Source organism: Gymnoscopelus microlampas, assembly GCF_963454915.1.
Source record: "Gymnoscopelus microlampas genome assembly, chromosome: 8".
Lineage (NCBI taxonomy): Eukaryota > Metazoa > Chordata > Actinopteri > Myctophiformes > Myctophidae > Gymnoscopelus > Gymnoscopelus microlampas.
Window position 1 is genome coordinate 14,564,785 of NC_139945.1, and position 27,155 is coordinate 14,591,939.

General features: G+C 41.6%; 1 protein-coding gene across 3 annotated transcripts in view; it reads right to left on the reverse strand.

Annotated features, from left to right (window-relative positions):
- Positions 1-27,155, reverse strand: part of fndc3a (fibronectin type III domain containing 3A) — a 120,200-nt gene that overhangs the window by 63,048 nt on the left and 29,997 nt on the right. For all 3 annotated transcript variants that reach the window (XM_084065219.1, XM_084065220.1, XM_084065221.1), the window contains one exon: positions 20,149-20,224. In XM_084065219.1, coding sequence (XP_083921345.1) covers positions 20,149-20,224 — 76 coding nt within the window. The remainder of the gene's footprint in view (positions 1-20,148; positions 20,225-27,155) is intronic.

Genomic DNA, 27,155 nt, shown 5'->3' on the forward strand with positions numbered 1-27,155 from the left:
TCACATCTGCAAGACATCATTTACACAAGACAATATTGGTTATTAATCCATTAAGACCGGGAACACATCTGTGTCATTTAAAGATTTCTTTGGCTATTCAAAAATAGCAGATATACAAGCTCATAGTGCAGCACAGAGTGCCGCGCTATGAGCTTGCAGATCTGCTATTTTTTTTTTAATAGTGGACAATTTGTGCATATCTTCGATTATAATATGTTTGAAAGCAAACATTTTTAACTCTGATCTGTGCTTCTGGGGGTCCCTAAAACAACATATTTTGAAATGGGGGTCCGCGGCCAAACACATATCGTTTTGGGGGTCCTTGACATGGAAAAAGCTCAAAAGTTTAGAGTACTTTTGATGCTTTTGTGTAACGCTGTAGTATGATCAAGTAGGGCGTTCATTTACAAAAAAACACAGAAAGTAAAAATATGGAGATAAGAGGTTTCTGCCTGACAGCAACGATATAGAGAAAGTTGTTCAGCGGTTCGGACCATAATGCCATCCAAGGTATATTTGCGGTTAATTAAAAAAAATGTATTGCCATTTCATGGGTTTAATTTCTTGCAATTTTGAGAATAAGTGAATTAACCCATTAAGACCTGAGGCGATTCTTTAAAAAAAAAAAAAGTTTTGGGAAAAAAATCTAAAAAAAAAATGTTTTCAAGATTTTTCAAAAATAGCAGATCTACAAGCTCATAGCGCGGCACTCGGTGCCGCGCTATGAGCTTGTATATCTGCTATTTTTTGAATAGCCAAAGACATCTAATGTGACACAGATGCGTTCCAGGTATCAATGGGTTAACAAAACAGCCCCTGAAATTCACCCTGAATACCCAGCTAAGGGAATGTGTCACCGTGACAAATAATCAAACTCCGCCGTCGTCGTTGTCTTCGTGCAGAGGCGGAAAACGACTGATGGATTTTCTGCGTTCCATCCCAGCGAAGGCCGACCTTTGAAGGCCGGTATCAGCGGGCTGAGTCAATACACTGATGGACGGTGAGTCATCACACGAGGCTGAGAACAAAGACCCGGCAAGGACGACTCAACACCATAACATGGGTGGGCAAAGGGAGAGAGAGAACGGCATGCGTGCGCATGCATAGGTGTAGTGCTGCTCATTGTCGCTCAAATCATTGCGATTGACGATTGTGATTGACGTCACATTGTGACATGTTTTGAGCTCGTAGATCGGCTATTTCCACTATTTTTTTAAATGTTTGAAAATAATGGAACATTTTCCACATGGATTTTTTTTTTTAACTCAAATCTTTGCTTCTGGGGTTCTTGGAACAGAACTATTTTGAAATGGGGCTCAGCGGCCAAATACATAATTTTGGGGGTCCTTTCAGAACGTTTGAGAAAAGTTTGATATGTAGAAACAGAAGTTTTTCAGAAATCGTCCTCAGGTCTTAATGGGTTAAATGACATGGCAAAAATGCCAGGTTCAAAGTAGCTGCATAACTGCCGATACTGAAAAAACGGCCAAACCGATAGCCCTACTTTGGTGACTCTGCTTTGAAGTACTTTGAGTAGCATTCGATGTATGACAGGTGCCATACAAATTAATTTTATAATTATGTATGCTCTACCAGGAGAATCAGTTCATTATCATTTCCTTATTATCATCATGTTCAAACCAGGCTTAAAGGAGACATCCGCGCATTTTAATTGTTATCTTTGATGTGTGGCAAATCACTCACCAACGTAGAAATGCCCATTGAGTTACTCCACAGATCCCCCTGTCGACCCCCACTGTTGGCATAATAGGAGACGCGTGAATAGCCCAAATCCGCCTATTTTAACAAATGCAAAGCCTGTTTTTTTTCTCCTAGCACTCATTGGGGAGTCCCATGATACCGAATTTGGGCTATTCACGCGCCTCCTATTATGCCAACGGTGGGGGTCGACAGGGGGATCTGTGGAGTAACTCAATGGGCATTTCTACGTTGGTGAGTGATTTGCCACACATCAAAGATAACACTTAAAATGCCCGGATGTCTCCTTTAACAACATGCGCCTTGACTATTTCCGGCAAGAGATTTAGTCAAGAGGGAAACAGAAGGGAGCCATGTACACATCCCTGGAGGACTTAATCAGTCAACTAAAAGTAGTATAAAGGGGTTTAAGTAGTTAAAGGCTCAGTTTCACATCCGTCTAATCTCACCGATCTAGGCTACATGCTACAACTAAATCCATTCATATTTATCATTATCATTAGGAGCAGCGTAGACGCATGCCTAACCAGGCCAGGTGAAAGCAACTCGGCGGGGAGACCAGTACAGCACGGCTTCTGTTTGCTGCTCAGACCGTCGTACACTTTGTGTGTTCTAATCTGTGTAGCACGCTGGTACAGTGCGGTGCAGGGATGAGGGAGGAAGGCGGGAGAGACAGACAGACAGACAGACAGCGAGAGCCGAGTGTGAGATATGAGAATACTGGGGGGGGGGGGGAAGGGTGGGGGGAGGAGAGGGAGAGAGAGAGAGAGAGGAGAGAGAGTAGGATAGGTGTGGGCCGGGGTGGAGAGAATGGGGAGGAGGAGGAAGAGGAGGTGAGGAGAAGGAAAAAAAACACAACCACCAAAACACAAAACAAAAAACCCACCCACACTCTTTTACATCAGACTGACGCACGAGTGCTGACAGGGATCAGACAGAAAAGGCCACATAACCCCTCCCCTCCCCTCTCCCCCCTCCCCCCTCCCTCCCCCTCCTGGAGCTGACGTGGCCATCAGCTCCAGCAAGCAGCCTGGCTGCAGCCAAAGGAGGAAGAGGAAAAAAAAGAAGAAAACACCAAAACAAAAACACATCAGGCCTGTACCCACACACAGACACACACACACGCGCGAGCGCCTGCGTGCTTCCCAGACTGAGCCGAGAATAGACACAAAAACAAGCAACAAAAAGCAAAGCCCGGGCCACCCCTGTCTTGCTCTCCTGGCAGTGTAAACAGGCTGAGAGCTGCAACACACGTTACGAGGGGAGGGTGGTGGTGGGGTGAGATGAGGGTAGGGTAGGGTAGGGTGGGGGGGCGTCAGCATCGACAACATGGTCTAACCAACCCCGCGCCCCCCCTGAGGTGTCTCGGGTTGAGAGGAGGAGTGTTACCGCTTGGGGAGACATACAGTACATACAATAACAACTACAAACACCTGTAGTTGGGGGAATGTCAGCTTGTGCTGAAGCTAAGACAAAAACAAATGAAAGACATACCATCTCCGGTTTTGTGCACTATTTTGCCTCTAGTGGCACAAATTGGGATGGCGTATCTTCATAAATTAACCATCTTTGGCTGAAGCCCCACTTTCAAGATCCAGGAGCCGTGTCCACCAAGATGTTTTTTCCCCTGAGGGCAGCGTACACGTTTTTAATCGTTTTCAATGGGAGCGCCGCATATTTACGCTATGCTGGAAACGCCAGCGGCGTGACGAGGCACTGAATGTCTCTTTGGCGCTGCACCTTTTATGCGTGTTGTTTTCATGTGCTTGCCGAGAGTTTAAATCATCTCAACCGGGATGTTTAGAAGCTTTTTTTTTAGGCGAGCACCTGCGCCTGGCGCTTTCAGCTGGGAAGAAACGCTTTGGTGAACACTTTGCCCTGCGCCTGAAAATGGATCCGAGATGGAGACCATAGTTAATGCTGTGTGTGTGTGTGTGTGTGTGTGTGTGTGTGTGTGTGTGTGTGTGTGTGTGTGTGTGTGTGTGTGCGCGCGCGCCCCCCCAGGCACGTCTTACACTTACCCACGGTACTTATCAGTGCCAGAGAGGCTCAACAGGCTTGCCGAGCTGAGCAAGCGAAGCACGTGTGTCTGGATGATAAAGTCCCAAGTTCCGTGAGAAAGGTTTCCTCACGGAAGGTACATTTGAACTTAACAAGATAAAGAGATTGAAAGAGGAGCACTTTAACCATGTCCACGGAGGAGAGAGGCCACGTCACAGTATACACACAGAGAGAAGAAAGGAGAAGAGAGACCACAAGAGAGTCGGGCTTCACCTCGGGCGGGAGTCGGGGGTAGGGTTCGACCGATATGGGTTTTTCATGGCCGATACCGATACCGATTAGTAGTGATCAAAGAGGCCGATAGCCGATTTTATATATATATATATATATATATATATATATATATATATATATATATATATATATATATATATATATATATATATATATATAATATATATAATATATATAATATATATATATAATATATATATATAATATATATATATATATATATATATATATATATATATATATATATATATATATATATATATATATATATATATATATATATAAAATGTGTATATATATATATATAGTTTTTATCGAAGGCTGTGGGTGTGTTGTTTACTGTATAGGCCTATTACAGATTGAATCTCTGGTAATAAGAAAAATATCACCCTGTTTGAAATAAACATTTGTATTTTTCTAGATCAGGCCTTTAAAAACCTATAAAATTAACTAATCTCTGACATTTACTGTAGGTTAATTGTACTGTTTGTGAGTGTGTCTCAAGCATTAGGGTGCTTGAGTGTGTGTGTGTGTGTGTGTGTGTGTGTGTGTGTGTGTGTGTGTGTGTGTGTGTGTGTGTGTGTGTGTGTGTCCTACACCAGTGGTTCTCAAACTTTTCCATGTCAAGGACCCCCAAATTGACACCAATTAGCCCACAGACCCCCATTTCAAAAGATATGCCAGGGAAGATTTTTACAGCTCTAGCAGTGATTCTCAACTATTTATATTTCAAGGACCCCCAGTTTAACATGCATTAGGCTATGGGCCCCCATGTAATGCCATTTATATCGCTGGGACCCCAATTTCTATTGTACAAATGGAACCACGTGGGTTCCATTTGTACACTCTAGAGTTACATACCCATAAGGGTCCATTTGGTTCCTAACTATCTATCATATAGCTGGAACACTTTGAGAACCACTGTCTTACACACTCTCTCTGTGTGTGTGTGTGTGTGTGTGTGTGTGTGTGTGTGTGTGTGTGTGTGTGTGTGTGTGTGTGTGTGTGTGTGTGTGTGTGTGTGTGTGTGTGTGTGTGTGTGTGTGTGTGTGTGTGTGTGTGTGTGTGTGTGTGTGTGTGTGTGTGTGTGTGTGTGTGTGTGTGTGTGTGTGTGTGTGTGTGTGTGTGTGTGTGTGTGTGTGTGTGTGTGTGTGTACAACAGCATCCAAGTTGATTTACTTCTGATCAGTCAAACTTTTTTCCTATCACTTGAAACTCCGTTCAGCAAAAACCTTCTCCAAGCCCTTTTGAAACACTTCAAGGAGATTGGTTTAACACCACGCCAGAGGAAGAATGGTCCAAGGACAAAGAAGAAAATGCTCTCCCTCATGGAACTACTTGCAGATAATACCAGGGTCAATACCAGGGTCAGTCCACCCTATGTGGATTATGTGGTCGACACGCACTGATAGTTACACCCTTTTTCTGGATCGGGTCCCGCTTTAACCCATTCAATCCAGGAACGCATTTGTGTCATTTTCGATTTTAGCTATAAGCATTATTTCTATACTTTGGCTATTCAAAATAGCAGATCTACAAGTTTGTAGCGCAGATCTTGTAGATTTCCCCTGGAACAACATTTTTATGGGGATCGGCGGTCAAAAACATAATTTTGGGTGATCCTAGACAAGAAAAACCTTTGAGCACCACTGATATAGCAACAATAGTTTTTCAGAAAAATTAAGACATTTGTTGAGACATTTGACAGTTACAAATGTTCGCTCTGAAAAGTATATATTCAGAAATTTGCACAAATCTTCAAAAATAGCAGATCTGCAAGCGCTTGTAGATCTGCTATTTTTGAAAGCGTTTGCGGCCCGCCCATCTGACCACATAACACGGTCGGCAGCAGTGTTAACTCATTCAGTGCCAATGAAATAAAAAAAATATTGCGAACTGTGCCAGCAATTTTTCAATTTTCTTATACCTTTTTCAAGTAGTCACAGAATATTTATCTCCAGTATAATCGATCCCCTGATGGTTGCTAATCACTGAGGGTTGCACTGTGTGGTTTCACAAATGTCAACGAGGTCATTGGACCTTGTTGACATTAATTGTCTGCCTTTTGAAAATAACATAATAACATTGAAAAATACATAGTAAAAAAAAAGTGCTCAGGAGCCGAGATACAGCCTTTTTCAGTAATAAGTTAAACAAGAAGTGAATGGAGCAGCAAATCTTCAAAAGATGATATCTTCTGAACGTTTCCCCCCCCCCCCCCCAAAAAAAAGTTAAACACGTCATTGGCACGTTGCGCCATTGCAGTAAAACGCGTGAAACACATCAATGCCACTCAATGAGTTACAGTAAGTGGTCTGGTCAGATGGGTGGGCCAAGTGCATTTTTCAGAGCATGTTTTATTTGAATGATCAATCAATCGATTACGTTCCGACTTAGATCAAAAGAACCAACAGTACGCTTTTAAGCTCTTATTTATTTTAATGGTATCACTATGAGAAAAAAATGTTCAAGGTTTTACAAAAAAACAAACATATGAATGTTATATTATTAAAATCGTAGTGTTTTGCCAATTATTTGGGAGGCCCACTTGCCAATACCCTCACAGCCCACCAATGGGCCTCGGCCCACATGTTGGGAACCACTGCCGTAGTCCTATCAGAGGGTCCGACATGGTGCCTACAAACTCTGACAGACAAGCTGTGTGAAGCGGGAAGGCAGCGGTGTTGCCAGATTTTGCGATAGAAATAAGCAACTAGGTCTACGAAAACGAGCCCAAAAGAAGGGAGTAGGCCACATGAGCGTCGGATATTTGAAAATAGCAGCTCTACAAGCTCACAACGCAGCGCATTGCTGCTATTTTCCCCAAAAAAAATATATTTTATAAAAATACTGTTTGAGAACCATGCACCGGTTTGAACTGTTTTAAAACAACATTAGGAAGCCCCAAATAATCAACTACCCTTTTGAAACAAGCCCAAAAGTGACTGTATAACACTAATAATAACACTGGAAGTGGAAGGCAGTGGTGAGGTGAGACAGGCATGTGTTGGGTTTGGTCAGCAGCAGTGCCGCCAGGAGGGAAGGAAGAAAAGCTGCTCTGTAAACAACAGAACAATTAAAACATACAGAAATAGCTCTGTACGTCAGGTGTAAGTAAACTTTGAATGCTAAATAATCGGTGACTTCCTCGTGGCTTCTGTGACGCATTAAAGGAATCCCCAGTGGTATCAGAGGCAGAGGTGAAAGAAGCCTGAATCACGTGGCATTCCTTGCACTAATAAGTGATGACAATATACAGAGCTGGGCTTCAGAGGCGATCGCTGGACCATTTGAAAAAAAAACTACTAAAAAACAAACATGTGTTCATTTTGTCAAGTCATCCAATCACACTCTGGCTTGTTGGTTTAAACTTGAATATCAATGAAACCCTGTCCTCTATGGCTAAGTGGGCCTGCCTTCTCCCATCTTCCATTTATTTAAAATCACTATTCTGTGCCACATCTTTCAGTGTAACTTTCATTGTAAGGATGATACAACGTGTATCGAACCATTTCACTTTCTCGAAAGTAATTATTAGGACTTTTTTTCATACACTGGAAGAAGAGAAGACACCTTTTGTGTTTATGTGCTAAAACTATGATTTTCAACAAGCAATGACAGTAAACTTAAAGTAAATTAAATAAACAACAACAACCGACAATTCAGGGTACCGCCCTCCTGGGGCACAGGAGAACTGATGAAGAAGATGGACAATCTTTCGACTTATATCATGGCCAGATAGCTATTCAACACAGAGTTCAATATCAAATGAAATACCAACTAACCCACACAACTATTTGTTTCCACAAAGCCAGTTCAGTATCCATCGTGTGACAATTGAACCGGTCTTGCCTCATAACTAAAATAATACTGAAATATACAGTGTTGACGCATTGTGAGCTTGTAGACCTGCTATTTTTGGCTAATGTTCCCACCGGAATGCTGGGGTTCAAGTGGTTAATTACCACGGATATTCAAGGGGTTTCGAATGTGAATGCAAGGGTGAGGAAGACTCATTATTTTCTAATTATTACAATAATATTATTATTCTTATGATTATCTGCCAATTAAGTAACATTGTTACAAATTGTGTATTGAACTGATGTCAATATCATTATGATGATTAATATTACCAATATTGTTATCACTTAATTGTATTACTATTACTTTTAGTAGTAGGATTATTACCATACATAATCATTTTTGTTGGTCCTCTTTGTGGGTTTAGAGAGACACAAGAGAGGTCTTTTAACAAGACTCCTTGTTAGGTAAATATCGTCATGATCAATACCTCTGCCGAGCATCTTTGAGTCATGAACACCTGAGAATCATGAGAAAAGACTGCGATAAGCGTCTGGGAGCTTTCCTTTTAACCATACCCAGAGGGGGTGTCAATGGGAGCTTTCCTTTTAACCATGCCCAGAGGGAGCGTCAATGGGAGGTTTCCTTTCAACCATGCACGGAGGGAGTGTCAAAGTGTAAAGGGAGAATGTTCAACCCGAGCTACGCTTACGCGGTTCCAAGTTATTGATCATTATTCGCTTGAGTACACTCCAGCATTTATTGATCTGTGTAGGAATGTGTTCAGTAGGTGAATGCACGTATTCTACAACACACACACACACACACACACACACACACACACACACACACACACACACACACACACACCCCCCCCCCCCCCCCCCAACTGGCTTCAACTGTCGACTGCCCACAATGACTCACAATGACACCAGGTTGGGGGGGTTCCAGGGGGTCCCCAGCAAGAGTAGTTAACGTAGCATGTTGGCTATTCCAAAATAACAGGTCTACAAGCTCACAGAGTGTCACTTCGTGCTGCGTGTGTGTGTGTGTGTGTGTGTGTGAGCTGACTCTCGTTAACGCTTGTTAATGTCATATGCATCAAGGCAATAGAGGCAATGCACGTGACATCATCGCACCCGGAAGTTATGCGGGAACACCCACTGAGTGGCAAAAAAATACTTTCTGCCCTTGACAGCTCATACATCCAAAGTCCAAACAGAAAAGTCCTATCTGCTTGTATTAAACAACGTTAAACTCACCAACATAGCAGCTGTACGGAAAGCTTAAATTATCCTCTTTCTATCTGCAAAGTTTTTGTTTCATAAAAATCCACCATACTGTAGACATGTTATGAGTTACTTTCTGTCAATAAATTCCGCGCAGGTTTTTTTTTGTAAGTGTCAGAGTTTGGAAGCGTTCGTTTTCAATAACGCAACGCCCTGCAACCTCCTGCATTATGTGCAATTTAGAAGCAGGTGGTACGAAGGACCGTTGAGTGATTTCCAACGAGCTCTTCCAAACTACAACGCTCCATGCTGCCCAATGTTTTGCCACTCAGTCTAGATGAGGGGGCGTGTCCCGGTGGAAAAGTGACACATGTGCCTACATATAATCTAAGATTAGTGGGACTCACCAATGAGTCACAGGACTCACTTCGTTGAAAACCTAACATCACTGTATTTTATCAGATAATATATTGATATTATAGCGATTTTATTTGATTAGATATGTGATGTTGTTACCTAACCTGACAATTAGTTGACTTTTGGTGAAAAAGCCTGCATATATCGTATCGGAAATTAGGAGTTCGACAATATCGGCATATTGGATATCGGCAAAAAAAGTCAATATCGAACATCCCTACTCTTGACTGATAATAAAATGCTTTTTTTGTCCAGCTCATGAATGTAGCCTGTAATTAGTGAGTAACAAGTAGGGGGGGAAAAAACTAATCTTAAAGGTGTAGTGAAATGAAAAATATGTTTTTCACACTTTTAGAGCATATCCGTGGTCATCATATGGGCATACCTAACAATAGATGCCAAAAAAAATGGAAAAAACCCATTTTTGTGTATTTTTACATCTAAAGTCCCTAAAAAGCCAATCTTAATTACTTCCTGTAAACGAAAACGTGCTGCGTGATGACATAATACAGCCTTCACGAATATAAATGAATCTTGATTACATGCACCTGTTTGATTCCCATAGCTGCACGTTCTTCAAACACAGCTGATTTTAATTACAGAGATACTCCGTTTTGAATCTCATTGAAGATGAGTGTATTACTAATTTTAAACTTCATCTGCACACTAAAATATGTATCTGAAAACATTATAGGTTAGAAATAAGCCAGGTAGTAGCAAACGTGCTTCACTGGCCGTCTCTCTCTCACTTATAAACAAACACTAGCCGTGTGCCAGCACGGCTGAAGTGATTGAGATCCAACGTCCCATAGCCTGAAGGGATGGGACCTTCTGATTGGTTTAGAGTCGTTGAGCCGACGTTTCGGGCTGAACCTTCAAAATAAAATGACCGAAAATGTCACTTCAGTGCGTCTTTAACCATGGAATGGTGCATAAACCCCCCCCACTACTGTGTAGGGTGGGTTTACGATGGACCCACCCAACACAATAGTGGTGGTCCCCTGGTTTGCTCTTAGTCAGGATGGTGGTCCCTGGGTCAAAAACCCCTGATACAGAATATGAATAGATATTGCTCAGTATAAGTGGTGATATTAAGGGCTTGTCGTCTGCTTCTATGTGCCTTGATGGGTTGGGCTGGTAGAGTCTCTGAGTGCTGGTGGTGTGGTGTGGTGGTCCATCCCTGGCTGCAGCTCATAAAATTAATGGGTGTTTATGTTTTCCAATGTGCAAGAACACAGTAGTCAACAGTATTAACAATGTGCAAGCATAGATAGTAAACAGTATCGTCAATCCATGATTACAAAATTGCTACAGTATATTGTCTCTTTCGGGTGGAAACCTGTCCGCGCTGCGAGCTTTGCACATCTGCTATTTTTGAACATTTTTGAAAAACCTTAAAAAAGTTTGAGAACTACTGATTTAGAAGGCATTTGTAGAATCGGCCTCAGGTCTTAATGGGTTAAACAGCCAGTGCTGGGTGGAATTCCTGGGCATTATGGACGGTTGATCTCTCTGCCTGCCCAGTGGGGCAGGTGTTCAACACAGCACCATCCTGGCAGCGCACAGAAGCTCAGGAAAACGACCTTGTTATGAATAGAAATCATGTCGCTTTATTGCTGCATAATGTAATATTTGCGTTCCGTGTGTACGTCTGTATAGTCAAGACACACAACTGTTCCAAAAAATAGATATTCAAAGACTAAAGAAAACGCCTCTGTTGTGTAAGGACCTTCAGCCAGGCACTCACACACACATGTGGTGGAGACTGAGAGACAGCGAGAGATACTGTAGAAACGGAGAGACTGACAGAGAGACAAAAAGAGACGCAGACAAAAAGAGTGACAGACAGACAGACAGAAAGAGAGAGTGATGAAACGGAGCGAGGCAGACAGAAAGAGACAAAGACAGAGAGAGAGAGAGAGAGCGAGGGGGACGGACGGAGGGAGAGCGTGAGAGAGAGTGAGGGAGAAGCCACAGTGCTCTCTTTAGCTCAATTGTCAATGTGCCAGAGAGACTGTCTTGGCGTTTGTGGCAGAAAGCACATCTCTATCAGGCTCAATAAAAAGCTCAGAGGAGCTGGAGGATGCTTTCAGCCACTAAGCGCAGGCTGAATCATCCAGGGTGACGTGATTCACCAGTGGACTAAGTCAGATACTAATCAGCCCAAATGGTCCTGGTGCTGCTGAGTAGCCCCAGCCAGAGGCATAGCAGCCTGCGCTGGGCAACGCGGGCAGCTGCCCACCCAATTGAGCCCTTGACCCGCTGCTGCCGAAAAATGATAATAATAACCCGACATCTATGCTTAACGATAGATGGACCAGGCACTCGGGCAGCAGGTCGCCTTCCTCCAACACCTCCAAACATGTCAAACACTAATGTGTTTTCTGTTTACCAAAGAGCTGGAGAGACAAGGAGACTCCTGTTACTAAACACTCTATAGCAATGAGTACTATCAGAATATAGAGCAATTCAACTCATTCACTGCCAATGACGTGTTTGACGTGTTTTTTTCCAACGCCACACCGCCGGTGTGTTTTCAGTGTTTACGCTAGATGGCTCTCTTCGCCAAACGATGAGTGGACGAATTGAAAGGTTAGTAAAAATGCTCAAAAATGCTGGCAAGATCGGTTATAGACGATGTTTACTCTGGCGGTTAATGAGTGAACACTTATTTTGACAAAATATCACTTACCCTACCTTTAATAATTGATCAAATTATTTGATCATAATCCACACATTGTGAGCTTGTAGATAACGCCGATTAGCACTGGTGTGCAAACAATAGGCGGCTTTCCATATGCATGGCCTCACCCTACCACACCGCCCACTTGTGCCTCGGTTTCCACTACAATGAAGTGGGCAAAGTGGTGTGTAAGTGGTACTAAACTGGTGCCTAAAAAGTACCCAGTCCTGGGTAGGTCTGAGCAAGGCCAAGCGGGGCTAAAGCTGTGACGTATAACGCTGCTGCTACTGATTGGTCGGCTCACAGCTGTGTCTGTCCACACAGGTCTCTGTAAAATGTAACCACTACGGCAGCAGTGTTGCCATGTCCACTTATTATAAGCGACATTGGGCTTCTTTTTCTGTAAAGTTGCTTGTAAATATTGGTAGTACTTTTACTCCACTACAATTATCTGAAAACTTATTAGTTACTAGTTACTTTTCAGATATAAATGATTACATTATAAAACATACATTAACCACTTGACTTAAACCCTATTTTATACCTAGGCTATTTAGTAGATCTGCTATTTTCAAACATTTTAGTACTTTTACTTTTGGTACCTTAAGTACATTTTGATACCAATAGTTTTTGTACTTTTACTCAAGTAATTCCAGACTTTCACCTGTAGAGTACTTCTACATTGCAGTATTGATACTTTTACTTAAGTAAAACATTAGAGTACTTTTTCCACCACTGCTTGTTTCTAAAGTGTAGTTGATTATTTGGGGCTTGTTTCGATATGTTGTTGAAACCAGTGGTTCTTAAACGTTTTCATGTCAAGGACCCCAAAATGAATATGTATTTGTCCAACATTATATATACAATATATATATATATATATATATATATATATATATTTTTTTTTTTATATATTTTTTTGTATTATTATTATTTTTTTAAATAACAGATGCACAAACTCACAATGTGTCGCATCACTACGCGTTGTGAGTTTGTAGATCTGCTATTTTCAAATAACCGTAGATAGTCGCTTCTTTTGGGATTGTTTTCATAGACCTGATTGCTTGTTTTTCTGCTAAACCTGGCAACATTGAATGTGCGACGCTAAGCGCTAATAATATTTTTTTTATATATGTGGTGGCAACGTTTTTAGACACCACACAGGTCTTCCCAACAACAGCGAAGATTAAAGTCAGGGTGAACATGTCCAAATAATAACTTAATAGCCAAACTAGCTCTGAGGAAGCACGCTAGCATTTAGGCTAACTCTGTAGCCTGAGGGAGGTGGAGGGGGGGGGGTATTCTGCGAGGGGGGACTTTTGTGCAATGGAAACGCAAGACATTTTGAAGCGGTGCGTTTCTGGACTGTGCGGGACAGTGTCGTGCTTAAGCTGTGATGGAAAAGCGGCTTAAGTAAGGATGCTGTTCAAAATGACTTCTTTACTCTGCCGCTCTCTCACTTTGCTTCACTGGTCGAAAGATTTGCCAATAAAGAGCTACCTGCTATAGGCTGATATCTGCCTTCGACATCGTCCTTCTAATATATGGCCCGGGTTCCGGTGAGGTCGTGTGGGCGTTTATAAGGCCTCCTCTTTGTGGCAAGAGGAGAATAATAGCCGAGGGGGAAGGGTGCTAAATTGTCCCTTTCTAATTAGCGTCCCGCTCACCTAAGCATCTGAGGCCAAGGGGCTTGTTTATTTTAAAGTTCCTATTTAACCCATTACAACCAGGAAAGCTACCGTGTCATTTTAGATGTTTGCATTGGCCATTCAAAAATAGCAGATGTACAAGCTCACATCTGCCATTTTTCAACCTTTTTTTGAAAAATCTTGAAAGTGTGAGAACCACCGATTTAGAAGGCGTTTGTGGAATCGGACTCAGGTCTTAATGGGTTAAAAAGAAAAGATTGCCTATTCACATTAAGCAGTCTGTCTCGCGTCAACACGTACCAATTACACACATCCAGGCTGCCAAAAACACATGAATGAATACACAAACAGGTGGAGGATGGAACAGTAAGGGGTGGTAGAAGGGGGAGGGAGGGGGAGGGAAGGTAGACGCCGGTGTGAGCCGGTTCATTCTGGCTTCACCATTCCAGGGTTAAAGGTTAAATCGTGCGTGCGTAAAACACCTACTCCGCAGTGCCAGTGGTGGAAAAAGTGCTCAAATTCTTTACTTAAGTAAAAGTACCAATACTGCAATATAAAAATACTCTGTTACAAGTAAAAGTTCATAATTAAAAATGTACTTGAGTAAAAGTACGAAAGTATTGGCATCAAAATGTACTTGAAGTACCAAAAGTAAAAGCACTAAATATTTGAAAATAGCAGATCTACAAGCTCATAACGCGTCGCGATGCGACGCGTTGTGAGCTTGTAGATCGGCTATTTTCAAATAGCCTAGGTATAAAATAGGGCTGAAGTGGTTAATGCATGTTTCATAATAATATCATAATTTATATCTGAAAAGTAACTAGTAACTAATGTTCTCAAATAATTGTAGTGGAGTAAAAGTACAATATTTGCCTCTGAGATGTAGTGGAGTAGAAGTAAAAGTATTGTAAATTGGGAAATACTCAAGTAAAGTACAAATACCTCAAAATTGTACTTAAGTACAGTACTTGAGTAAATGTACTTAGTTACTTTCCACCACTGCTCCGCACACACACACACACACACACACAAACACCTAACAAAATTCATCCGCACATACACAAAGGCGCAAGCATTCATTCATATCACACACACACAGTCACACACACATGAGTTCACCCATAAATTCAACCCTACCACGCACGTAATAAACACACTTCTTCTTCCTCCCCTTCCTTGCACACACACACACACACACACACACACACGGCGAGCGGTGAGTCATCGCTCCACACACGTCACTGAGAGAGACGAGTGCACCCTGTGACAGGCCAGTTAGCGGCAGTCACACGGGTGTACTATAGGCTTCCTCTTCTCACAAGTCCCTGTCTCGGCTTCACCGACGGAGGGGCCGTGTTTTATGTCCGTCCTCCCTATTAGGGGAGCTTTGCTCCAGCTCATCTCCGGGGGGCTGACGTGGGAGGGGGGGAGGGGGGAGGGGGGAGAGGGAGGTGGGTGAATCTATCCCCAGCCTGGTGTGCGGTGTGTGTGTGCGTTTGCAGTCCATTAGAATTGTTGCCAGATTTTGCGAGAGAAATAAAAGCAACCAGGGTCTATAAAAACAAGCCCAAAAAGAAGCGACTAACACATGAGCATTTTAGACCCATATATACATCGGCTAATTGAAAACTGACGATCTACAAGCTCACAACGCATCGCGAGTGAAGAATTTAACACAATTCTGGGCCTGGCACAGGGTTTTCAGATGGGGATACGCGGACAATTACATATTAATTTGGGGGTCCTCGACATGAAAATGTTTGAGAAACAACATTAGAAGGTAAGCCCAAATAAGCGACTTCTGTACACCCAAAAATAATTAACTGCCAATATTTACAAGACTTTACAGAAAAACAAGCCCAAATGTCGCAGAAACACTGCCCATTAGGGATGCAGCTTATCTATTATTTTCTTCATAGACTAAATTAGCAAATTAGAATAATCGAGAAGCGCGTTTTATTGAAAACATCAACTAATCAATTAACCACTTTAGCGTTATTTTAGACGTCATCGCATAATTGTGTCTTGCAAAAATTGTTGACAGAGCTAGTCCATCAGATCTATAATGACGTGGTCAAAAAAGGGATTAATGATCAATATTTTTTTTATAATCGCTTATATCAATACGTTTGATTAACAGTCGCATCCCTAGCAGCTGTCACAATCACAGACTTGTTAAAGATAGCCATATATCTGAAACGGTGGCTTTTTCCCCCTTTAAAAATATGTATAAGAATTGTCCTACGAAAAGCAAGTATTGAGGTAATATTTACTGTAATACTGTCATAAGTGGATGGGGGGCGCACTACAAATACCAAACCTATGGAGGTGGGGTGTGACCGTTCAGCCTACATTTCATACTTGAACTCTGTTTCATTTAAAAAAACGGGGTCGGGAGGGAGGGGGGGCATAAAAAGAAAGTCAAGTCAAGTCGATGCCGACTTAGTTGTCAGAGTCAAACGGAGACGAGTTGACTCACCACCACTAGGAAGGCACAGCATAAAGCAGGTAAACTCTGTATACTGTATGAGCCACATAAAGGCCACGAGCGTCATCGTTACGAGAGTCCCTGACGTTTGTCAAGTATTCATTTTGGAGAGTCAAATCGTCTCTTATTTCTGGCTGTGTTGTGTTGTACTGTATTGTTATGTACCGTCTGTATTGTTGTCTGTTAATGTCGCACGTTGCTCACCGTCTTACACAGCAGCCAGCCAAATGAATAAGTCCACCGTGGAATTCATCTCTCCGTGTATCATTCATTGCATATACAGTGCATATTTAACAGTATTTTAACCGCTTCGCACCGACCCGCATTAAGCAAGGTAGGCCTACATACCAAAATACACACACACAACACGCAAGCACGCGCACGCAAGCAGACGCACACAAGCACGCGCACGCAAGCAGACGCACGCAAGCAGACGCACGCAAGCAGACGCACGCTGGGTGTACGCACTGTGCTCCGTCAATCCATTCATTCGCTCTCTTTCTGCTGCGTGTGACTGACTGACTGTGACACGTGAGTGGACGCTCCAAAATAGAGCCGAGCTCCGAGAGACGCGTCAACAGGTTTTCGACGGGTCCAATTGACGACGCCTCCAGTGTGGCTGCAGCTAGGACAATTATTACATAATAATCGCAATTATTTGAGATAATCACAATTCATTTTGCATAATCGTTTACATGTTGAAAAATGTTAACACAGTACATTATTTTCAAAAACATTGCAGAAATAGCAGATCTATAAGCTTACAATGTGTCACAAAGTGACCCGTTGTAAGCTTGTAGAGCAGCTATTTCCGCTATTTAAATTCAAATGTTTTTGAAAGCACAAAATGATTAAATACGTCAGCAGATTTCTTTGTATATTAAAGATATTTTTCAGATTTCTTTGTATATTAAAGATATTTTTCAGATTTCTTTGTATATTAAAGATATTTTTCAGATTTCTTTGTATATTAAAGATATTATTTATTATATAAGACGCGTGCAGTCTGTCAGTCTGTCAAGTGTCTTTTTCTGATTTCTGTCAAGTTTAGAATCATGTTAGATAATATGGTTCTCAGAGGGTTGCGTACAAATATCTTCAATAACATCTCTGCCCTGACACCATCCATTGAAGGATGTGTATCACTGGTTTCTGTCAAAACTAGCCTGAAAAATATCTATTAGGAGACCAGGGGGAGGTAACGGCAATTTCCCATAGAAAGGAGCTGTCATTCACTGCTGACGTTTTTTCCCTTTTCTCCTTTGTACCTTCACAAGGCCCATATTTTTGCCAGTGCCTTACATTACATTACAGTCATTTAGCAGACGCTTTTATCCAAAGCGACTTACAATAAGTGCATTAGTGCATAGGTAGGGAACGAAACTGCTAATCACCAGAAGTCCTAAGTGCATTTTCTGCTAAAACAAGCAACCAAGAGTAGACCTAGCGCTAAGGTAAAAGTGCAATATATCAACTACCTACTTTCTTAAGTAGGTAGCGGATATATTGCAGGTAGCTGATATCAAATAGTTCAACTAGCCGATCTACATCGACACGTTGTGAGCTTGTAGATTGGCTATTTAAACTATTTGATTTTTCTTTTTTTTTTTGTAAAAAAAAATGGCAAAGAAGTTTAGGGATAATGGCTAAGGCACCGACGAAAATAGGGCCCATAGTGTTTTGTATTTGTTGATGCATTATTGTCATTTTTTGTATGCTAATGTTGATTAATTGAATATATATGACCACAACGGAAACAAGTCCACAGGACTTTTTTGTGTTGTCCTTTCACCCTTTAACCCTTTCAGACCTGGAACGCATCTGTGTCACTTTAGATTTCTTCGGCTATTCAAAAATAGCAGATATACAAGCTCATAGCGCGGCACCGAGTGCCGCGCTATGAGCTTGTAGATCTGCTATTTTTGAAAAATCGTGAACATTTTTTTTCAAAAAAATGTTAGGATTTAGATTTTTTTAAGAATCGCCTCAGGTCTTAATGGGTTAATGTCTGACTGCACCTCGTACTGGGACAGTTTAATCCCTTGTATCCTTGCGTCCCTGTTCCAGGGCGAACATTCGCAGAAATCAAGTAAGTAAGTATATAGGGCTGGAAGTGGTTGAATTCAATTAAAATCAGCGTGAGCTCGGAGGAATGTCAAGGCTGTCAAGCAATGCAGAGCCTCGTGTTCATCAACATGTGTTATTAAATCAGATTGAAAAGGCTGGGGAAGATATTAATACGAGGAGGAACGCGAGTGGAGCGAGTGGTAACAATTACAAACCCTGTAAATAATTGTACACTTGAGATTCCAGACACAGCTCCTCCTCGAGCTTCTACACAAATTGCAGCCTCTTGGCGCTACAGTATGCTGGACACTGAATTAACCCATTAACATCGGGAATGCGTCCATGTCATGTTAGATTTTAGCCGCAGGCTAGTCAAAAATAGCAGATGTACAAGCTCAAGCTTGTATATGCATCTGCTACTTTTGATCTTTTTTGAGTGGTGCCGAAGGCAACCACTCCTATACATGACTTTGTCCGTGTGTCCGTGTGTCCGTATGCATGTATGCATGTATGTATGTACGTACGTATGTATGTATGTCTGTCCACAAACATTGATGACAACATCAATACGGGGGTCAATACGGGGCTCATCAAAGGCACCACTCACTTCACACAGGGTGTGATTTTTTTTTAAATATTGGAAGTGTTTTGAGAACTACTGATTTAGAAGGCATTCTTAGAATCGGGCCTCGGGTCTTAATGGGTTAGACAAAGAGGACCGCCGCAAATCACCCGCACAAAACACATCATTGTCGAATCAATATCAGTGGGGGGGGGGGCGCGGCGACTACAGTTCATCATAATCCTTTATTTACAATTTACAATTACAGCCCCACCACGGTTCCACTTGTCACGCCACTCCCCCCCAGCTTCCTTCTCCATTGACTGCTGTGCCAACATCGTTGTCGGGCGTCAGACTTCATTGTCACGATGCCAGTGTGCTCACACAGACAGACATCCGGGGGCGGGTGGTGGTGGAGAGGCTGGGGGGGGGGGCTACTTGATTGCCATCAGGACAAATAACCGCGTGTAACACATCTCATTCAAACACCCATCCTTTATATGCCATGCCGGAGCTAAACAGCCACCCCCGGGCACAATGCAATTACAGCAAACGTTGATTTTACATCATGATAGTGTATCAGCGCGCGGCTAGCTTGCTCAATCATCTGTCAAATTGAACGGACGTGCCGAACAATGCGGGGGGAGGTAGAGTCGGTGACTGAAATGGGATGGATTGACGTTTGTTTTGGTTATTGCCTGGATGTGATGGGGAAAAAAATCGAATCATGTGGGATGTAGGGATCCATATGGCAAATGGTGTGGCTCCAATGTGGCGCTCAGACTTCATGCGTCCATCGTGTGACGTCAAGTCATCTAAGATGATGTCTGACGTCTGTCTATGACGTCTCCATATTTGGTGCCAGGTTTCAGCCCAGATCCAAACCCCCAATGACTTCCCTTACAAAATTAAAAAAACATTTGGTACGTGAAACAAAATCGTGGAAGTACATATACTGCAGACATTGTGGTGCTTGTTGACTGCTCCAGCGGTTTTGTCAGATTAGCTCAGGACAAACACACAAACAGGGAAAGCCTCTTATAAATGACTCCTGCAGATGCGCGCCGTAAAACCTGTGCCACATTCTGAACTGTGTATTCAGTGAAAGAAAAAACAGCAGTGTCACATTCAGTGGCCTCTACAAGAGGCTCACCGTGTACGAGTGTCTTAAATACAACAACACCTGTATGGAGCCAGCACATTAAAACATGAGATTAGTAAGAGGACGTTCTTACCTGTGATACACTGAAACTGACCATCCTCTCGTCGAATAGTGAAGGCCTCACCTGGGTTTACCTGCACCAGGATTACCTGTAGAGACGAAGAGGGGACAGTTCAACAACAATACTAGAAAACTGAAGAATAAAAAGTAAACCATTAATTGGATTAGGATTACAATTTAGGCATATATTGTCGTCCGTGGAATAGCCAATCTTCGAGTCATTTTAATGTAGATCGGAAATTACGGGGCCAGGCTCTGCAGAGCAAGGCTCCGTTTTGTTATTGGCATTATTCTGTTTCTTCTTCTTCTGCCGTTTTTGCCAGTTCTGGCTTAACCGTGCATACGCTTTTTACGAAACTCGGCCATATGGCAGATGGTCATGAAAAACGATCGAGAAATAATTCTCACACTCATTCGTCAAAGGGTGGCGCTATAGCACTCAATTGAAAATGCCAACTTTGAACAGGTACAACTCATGCCCTGTTTGACCTACAGCCATGAAAATGAAATACACATATGCGTCTCCTCATGCTGAACAACTTTCACACTCTGGCTTTTGACCTCTGACCTTTAGATCTCCCACCATTTTGAATTATATGAAAAACAGTCATTGGCTCTAAAAAGCTTCATTCTTTCACTTATGGAAAATCCGCCACTAACGTTTTGTCGGCAGAGGTCCAAAGTTCATGTGTAAAAGGTTTCGTGCAGATTACTCAAAAGTCCCAGGAGGAGATAGATTTGAACTATTGCAGTGTTATGAAAATTATTCATCTGCCCCTAACACATACATGCAGACTCACATTTCTTTGAAACTTTGCAGAAATATAGAGGGTCATTCCAAATATCACTGAAACCAATCTTACTTCAATTGGCCAAAGGGGGGGCGCTATAGCAATTTTTTGAAAACTTTAAACAGGCATAAGTCATAACTTGTTTGGCCGAAAGTCGTGAAACTTGCTTACACTTGTGCCTTGACTCATGAGGAACACTTGTATCACTTTGACCAGTAAGCTCCGCCCTTAGATTGTCCGCAATTTTGAGCAGTTTGAAACACTTAAACCCAGGATTTTTCAGCTATTTGCGTGAAACTGTATCATCTGTGTGAGCTCCTTTTTCACCAGTTCAGGTCTGTCGGTCCAATGGCTTCTCTCTACAGCATCTGGCAGACAACTGCGAGGTCGTCATGCAGACTTAATTTAAAGTGCATTGCAAACAACATGACTGTATCAATGAATGCATGTGCAATTGTTAAAGATAACATGAAATGCTTATTTGAGAGTATGTTTTTTCAATGTATGACATACTTCATTATGAAAATAGCCGATCTACAATCTCAAAACGTTTCAGATAGCAACGTTTTGTGAGCTTGTAGATCGGCTACTTTCACTAGTTTCTGTTCCGAGGACACGTACAATTTCTCTATTGGTAGATGGTTAGGGAACCAGTGATCTAGAGTAGTTAGCAAAACAGAGGCTTGGTCCATCAGGGATGGAAAGACTTATATATATATATCAACAGACACTACCAGGGCTATCATATCTCTAGCTCAATGAGAAGAAAGGCAGCCTATGAGTCCGGAGGTCACTGGTTCGATCCCTGTTCCCAACGATGTGTTGAGGTGATCATGATTTGGCATTCGTAAGCTTACGCATAGTATTTCTTGAGGTTAGGGGTAGGCATAGTTTTACTGAGGTTAGTGTTAGTGAGGGTTTAAAATGCTCATTTGTTAATTGCATGGTCTTCAAAAGAATTCAAAAGAAAGAATAATAATGTGGTCCAAGCAGGTCTTTTAATTTCTATGTGCTGGTTCATTGCTTGGGGATGAAAGCAAAAACCAATGTGAAAGAGCCCTTTTGAAATTCTAAAAAAAAACACATTACAAACATGGACACCAGCCTTAACACTCAGAGGCCCTGCAGAACCAAAAAGTAAAAAAAAAAAACGCTAACAAACATGTGGAATGACACACTCGAGTGATATCGCAGCTTTTCTAAATCTGCGAAAGAATATAAGAGAATATTCTCTGCTGTTCAGAAACGTTATCACTCACCCTCACCTATAAAGACACTTTAACCAATTAAACCCTATCCAGTGCATTTTTCGATCTTAAACCAAATTACTTCGCAGAAAATCTAGATTGGCTATTGGCTATCATTTTAGATTTTGTTTTAACATTAAGGGACGCCACGGTTAATGTTAATCAAATCACACAGGTGGATTTGCTCTCCCACTGCATTCCCTATGAAAAGACCACTTGTAAATAGAATGATGATAACAAGGGCAGTAACCTCGTCTGGTAAACCTAGGCCTGGTTTACCAGGCTAGCAGTAACCTATTGTTGAAGATATACGTTCCCCATCACCTCCATAGAGAAAGATGTTTTTAGTGTTAGTGATGCTAAATATGAGGCACTGAGCTAGACTGAACAGAAATGTTCGACAGAAAGTCACAGATGAACTTCAGAATCTAACCTAATAGAGGAGCGTGCTTGTGGACGGAAGGTTGCCAGTTTAATCCCCCACAGGCAGCAAAAATCTGGGTGGGGAAGTGAGTGAATGAGCAACACCCACTGCCTCCCCACCTCGGCCCTTACTCAATACCTCACTCACTCACTCACTCACACACACACACACACACCACTCCCACAGTGCCCTTGAGCAAGGCACTTTACCCCAACTGCTTCAGCTCCTGGGTGTGAGTGTGTGTTGCCTGTATGAGTGTAAAGCAGGGGGTTGAAGGGGAAAAAATATTTCTGAACAGTGAACCTAACCTGGATAACAGGGACATTAAGAACGGCTGTCTTCAAACCAGTTCCGCCCCAAATGGCCATACAAGTGAAACTATTGCCCTAGTATAGATCTAAAACACGTTGGCCGACCACTCTTTCCATATACAACCACAGAACTGTCTTAAGTTAGGGCCATGGTAGCGCTGTCGCCTCACAGCTAGAAGGTCCTGGGTTTGATTACTGCCGGGGACACTGGGGGCGTGTGCTCTCCTCCGTGTCATCAGTGCCCATAGAGCGTCGCAGTTCCCGCCCACTTCCTGGTGCAGGAAGTAAATACTCAATGCATTTTTCCCATTGACTTTTACAAAGATATTTATATAAATTAATTTAAGGCTAGAATCAAGCTATCCAGGATCCTGGTGAATCATGACCATAAAAACGTTTGATTCTGTGAAAAAACCTTTTTGAAAACGGCAAAACAAAGGGTATTTATTAAATATAGTATATCATATCATTAAATATAAAATAAAAAGAAATCACAGAAAAAAGGTTTTATGGTCATGATTCACCAGGATCCTGGATGGCTTGATTCTAGGCTTAAATTGATTGATATAAATATTTTTGGAAAAGGCAATGGGAAAAATGCATCGAGTATTTACTTCCGGCACCAGGAAGTGGCGGAACTGCGACGCTCTATACCCTAGGTGGGGTTGGCGAAAGGGCCTTTCTGTGTCGAGTTTGCACGTTCTCCCCATGTCCCCTAGAGTAGGTACCCTCACAAAAAACATGCAGTAATCCTGGTCTCTATACTGCCTCCCCCTGGTCAGGGAGAGTAGCGCCCAGCATTACAGCGTAGGCATTGGCACTGGTTGAAAAATTGGCACTGGTTACAAAAATCGTGGGATAGAAGTCTTAAGGTATAGATTCAAAGCTTAGCTTTGTATATTTTATCGTTTTCATGGCAAACATACTTTCATGCAGCAGCAAAGCACTCAGTTACAGTATGGAGAATCAGCCTCAAAGCTTTGCGCCGTGTGTTGTGTTCAATTCATTGAACAATATTTCTTGGCATAGGCCTAATTGGACATTTGGATATTCTGAGTTAATAAAGAGAAATACAATATAATATGGAAGGAAGCACATAGCGTTAATGAGAAATTGTGTTTGTTTAAAGGAAATACTGATAAAAAAAATTGGCATTTGATCCGGAAATATGGTGATATCACTTAAGCCATATCGACTGGCCATATTAAATTGTGCTCATAAATATTGTGTGGTGTTTAAGGGCCCTCTCTCTCTCTCTCTTTAGACTGTCTGGGATATGATTTTAAGCATTCTTACCAGCCTGCGCACCCGTGTGCTGAATGAAAATTTTCAATTTAGTCAAGACAGCTGTGCTTTGAACACCTGAAGGTATCGGACTACTTTACAGTGACACGTTGATTGCGTCTTGATCAAGTGATGGGGAATTGTGTAAAGAGAGCTACCAGGTGTGGTTAAAGGAGGAGTTCACCCAAAAAATTACTTATTTTCTATCAATTACACACCCCATGAAGCCTTGATTTCATGGATTTATTTTTGTTTTTGTGGCATTCCTAAGACAATAATTTGATGACCGTATGTATTTTCGGTAGGAGACTCAAATAATCTACTTTGTGTCTCCTACCGGATACATTAGCCGGTAGGAGACGGGAATCAAATTATTAGCTTAGGAATGCGACAAAAACAAAAAAGAATCCATGGATTCAAGGCTTCACAGGGTGTGCAATTGATAGAAAATAAGTCATTTTTTGGGTGAACTCCTCCTTTAAGGGCAGTGGTGTAAAGTAACTAAATACATTTACTCAAGTAACTGTACTTTAGTACACTTTTGAGGATTTTTTACTTTACTGGGGTGTTTCCAATTTTCAATACTTTTACTTCACTAAATCTCAGAGGCAAATACTGTCTATTTACTCCACTACAATTATTTGAAAACCTTAGTTACTAGTTACTTTGTAGATTTATATTATTATTACAAAACATACATTAACCACTTCAGCCCTATGCATACTTATTTGAAAATAGCCAATCTACAAGCTCACAGCGCTTTGCGATGCGTTGTGAGCTTGTAGATCGGCTATTTTCAAAGCATTTTTATACATTTGGAAACTTGGGACATTCTGTAAAATTAGTACTTTTACTTTCAGCACTTAAGTATATTTTAATGCTAATACTTTTGAATACCTGACTATTATTTTTAGCAGAGTATTTCTACATTGTGGTATTGGTACTTTTACTTAAAATGCGAGTACTTTTTCCACCACTGGTTAAGGGGAACAATGAGCTTTGGTCAACAAGCCAAACAACTTCTCGGAAAGAACAGTGTTATTTTAAAGTGGATCTCAATCTTCGTGGTCGAAGGAAAAGTAAAATGCGATAACTGATTCCACTTATCGATAAGGGATTCCACTCATCTTGGGCACACTGTGCCCAATGTCAAACAAATGTGATTTTTTTTTGTTTTTTAAAGATACTTTTTGGGGCTTTTACGCCTTTATTGATAGGACAGTAGGCTGACAAGAAATGGGGAGAGAGAGATGGGGAGTGACATGCAGCAAAGGCCGTCGGGTTCGGGAGTCGAACCCGCGAGACGCTGTCAGGATTACCAGCCAGACGGTTACGCCAACAAATGTGAGTTTTAACGAATTGTATGATGGTACTTGCATAACTACATTACGCGAAGAAGTCGGATGGTTACTTTATTCCATTCTAATAATTTGTTAACGCAGAGACGTGGGTATGTAAGTGGAGTTGAGAGTGTGTGTGTGTGTGTGTGTGTGTGTGTGTGTGTGTGTGTGTGTGTGTGTGTGTGTGTGTGTGTGTGTGTGTGTGTGTGTGTGTGTTCTTCTAACTAAGGGGGAAGAGGACAATTATGCCATAAACATTTAGTGGCTACTATCTAGTATAGCAATAACATTTAAGCACGTCAGGAGAGTTAAAAGCCAGGGTTTTTGTTAATCTATGGAATGGAAAATGCAAAGGGGTTTGTTCATAACAGCCAATTGTTCAATATTAATGTCATATTCAATTCAAATGCTCAAATGACCATAACCAAACAGAGTGCTGGAACGGCCCTTTAAATAAATGAAGCAGTGAGGTTCATTCAACTCCATGTGGTCAACGGCAATAAACTGTACCGACAGAGAAATCCCGACATGGAGTTCCCCCATCACCGGAATGGAATCCAACACCATTGCATGTGCCAAGTTAATGAGAGGATGGAGTTTCCAGCCTTAAAAAAAAAGCCTTCATCATTTCTTGAAAAGGTGTCCAAATGCTGTTAACCCATTAAGACCTGAGGCCGATTCTACAAATGCTTTCTAAATCAGTAGTTCTCAAACATTTTCATGCCCAACTTATGTATTTGGCTGCGGACCCCCATCTGAAAATGTTTTGTGCCAGGGACCCCCAGAAGAGAAGATTTGTGTTAAAAAAGATGCTTAAAAAATAGCAGATGTACAAGTGAGCTTGTACATCTGCTATTTTTGAGAACCACTGTTCTAAACCATTGTTCTAAATCCTAAGAGTTTTCTGAGAAACATTATGCTTTATAGCTAAAATCTAAAATGACAAGAATGCTTTCCCGGATTTAATGTATGTAATTATCAAAGTATGATACTTAATTATTTTTTAATTTCAAAACAGCAGCTTTTAGCCTAAACTTGAAGGCACAGAACCAGTATCCAAACACAGCTGTTCATATTCATAAATGACTTTCATGTCACAAACTCGCGACACAATCCAAGTTCAATTCAAGGTGGAAGCAATTTTCCCCCCAAGCAACACCTATTTAAGTGCCATCCAATTAAGATCTCACACCTCTCTAGAGATTCCTGTACTGTAGCATTATAATTCCTGCATTCCTGTACTGTAGCACTTTGCTCAAAATCCAAGCGATATTCGAGTCCTGCAAAACAGAGCCCATTTAGATTCAAGCATAATCACGAACATTTCATCCATTTTTCTAAAGGTTATTATATATCACCAAAGGGATGGCTTAAAGCGCATTTGACACTTTGGTAGAGGTTTCAGTACCGTCACGATTCTGAAGTTTTACTTAGCCTTTGTAAACAAAAGTTGCACACGGCAGATATGACAAGTAACACATATCTAATTACTTTATACTTCAAAATAAACAATAGTGGAAATAGCCCATCCATTTTGATCCTACCATTTCCACTATTTTTGAAAATATGAATTTTTTTTAACATGGAAATGATGATCACAATTATGATGATTATTCAAAAATA